The sequence below is a fragment of the Ursus maritimus genome, unplaced genomic scaffold (assembly GCF_017311325.1).
Source record: "Ursus maritimus isolate PB19 unplaced genomic scaffold, ASM1731132v1 scaffold_3403, whole genome shotgun sequence".
Taxonomy (NCBI): domain Eukaryota; kingdom Metazoa; phylum Chordata; class Mammalia; order Carnivora; family Ursidae; genus Ursus; species Ursus maritimus.
The window spans coordinates 1-1,092 of NW_024426013.1; the positions used below are offsets into that span (position 1 = coordinate 1).

Sequence of the window (1,092 nt, forward strand, 5' to 3'; positions counted from 1 at the left end):
AGATACTCTAGGGAACAAACTACGAAATTCCTCCTTAAACTTACATTTTAGTGAAGACAATAAATGGAAAATATAATCAGGAAATTATATGTTCTAAATTGGGAAGTACTATAGAAATATACATACTTACAGACATATTCACATATCATTCCAGTGGGGCTGCACCCGAGGAAGCTTCTGGTGTGGAAGAGACACCTCTGAAGGCACTTTTCTGGTGAGTCCTCAGGTGGCGGTGGTAGGTAGATGACTGCCGGTAGCTTCTATGGCAGAGGGAACATTCATACGGCTTCTCTCCCGTGTGGATTCTCTCATGTGCCAGAAGGTTGCTTTTGTGGCTGAAGGATTTTTCACACGTGCTGCACGTGAAAGGCTTCTCTTCTGCATGAATCTTCTGATGCACGTGCAGGTCTGATGCTTGGAAGAAGCCTCTGTTACACTCAGCACAAGTAAATGTCCTCTCGTTATTGTGTCTTCTCTGATGGGCTTTTAGCTGAGAGAAATACCTAAAGATCTTGGGACACTTTTCACATCGGTATGAGTTTTGGGCTTCACGGCATCTTTCTTGGTGTCCCCCACGTGTGGAGTTCCCCTCAGCTCTCTGGTGGGTAGGAACAGGCTCAGGGGTGACCTGGATTGACTGAGAGAGAAACGCTGGTCCCCCCTCCACAAGGACATCTTGATATGAGGGTCCTTTCAGGGACCTTTCCTGGGACCCGGACATGCCTAGACCTGCTTTTCTGGAGCTGAGCGGATTCTTCAAAGAAACACTGTCCTCTTCTGGCCTGGGCCAGTCCTCTTCCCGGATAATGAGCAGGGAAGGTATTTCATTGCCTTGACTAGCAATACTGTCATTTACGTGATAAATGTTGTCACCGTTTTCTTTATCTCCTGTGGGGGATGGAGTGACTCAGTGAAGTTGTACCCAAGGAGGAGTCCACACACAACATCCCTCTGGTACCTCGGCTTACCCCACTCACCTTGTCCTGTTTCCAGGGAAGTATCTTGGGGAGTCCAGGAGGGCATCTCCATATCTGTTCCTGTTGGGGATCCTACTGACAGCTGTTTTGTTAGATGGACAATGACTTCTTTTAA

The 1,092-nt window shown here is 47.3% G+C and overlaps 1 protein-coding gene across 1 annotated transcript; it reads right to left on the minus strand.

Moving 5' to 3' along the window:
- Positions 1-132: 132 nt before the first annotated feature.
- Positions 133-1,077, minus strand: LOC103679825 (zinc finger and SCAN domain-containing protein 4-like). The gene is made up of 2 exons (XM_008709361.2): positions 978-1,077; positions 133-888 (listed from the first exon to the last, which is right to left on the minus strand). The coding sequence occupies exons 1-2, from the start codon at positions 1,027-1,029 to the stop codon at positions 146-148; spliced, it is 795 nt and encodes a 264-aa protein (XP_008707583.1). The 5' UTR covers positions 1,030-1,077; the 3' UTR covers positions 133-145.
- Positions 1,078-1,092: the final 15 nt, after the last annotated feature.

Bases quoted from the DNA above. Each gene is read 5' to 3' on its own strand.
- LOC103679825 (XM_008709361.2), bottom strand. From the start codon at position 1,029: ATGGAGATGCCCTCCTGGACTCCCCAAGATACTTCCCTGGAAACAGGA. The intron at 889-977 runs GTGAGTGGGGTA...CATCCCCCACAG, and splicing joins TTCCCTGGAAACAGGACAAG to GAGATAAAGAAAACGGTGAC.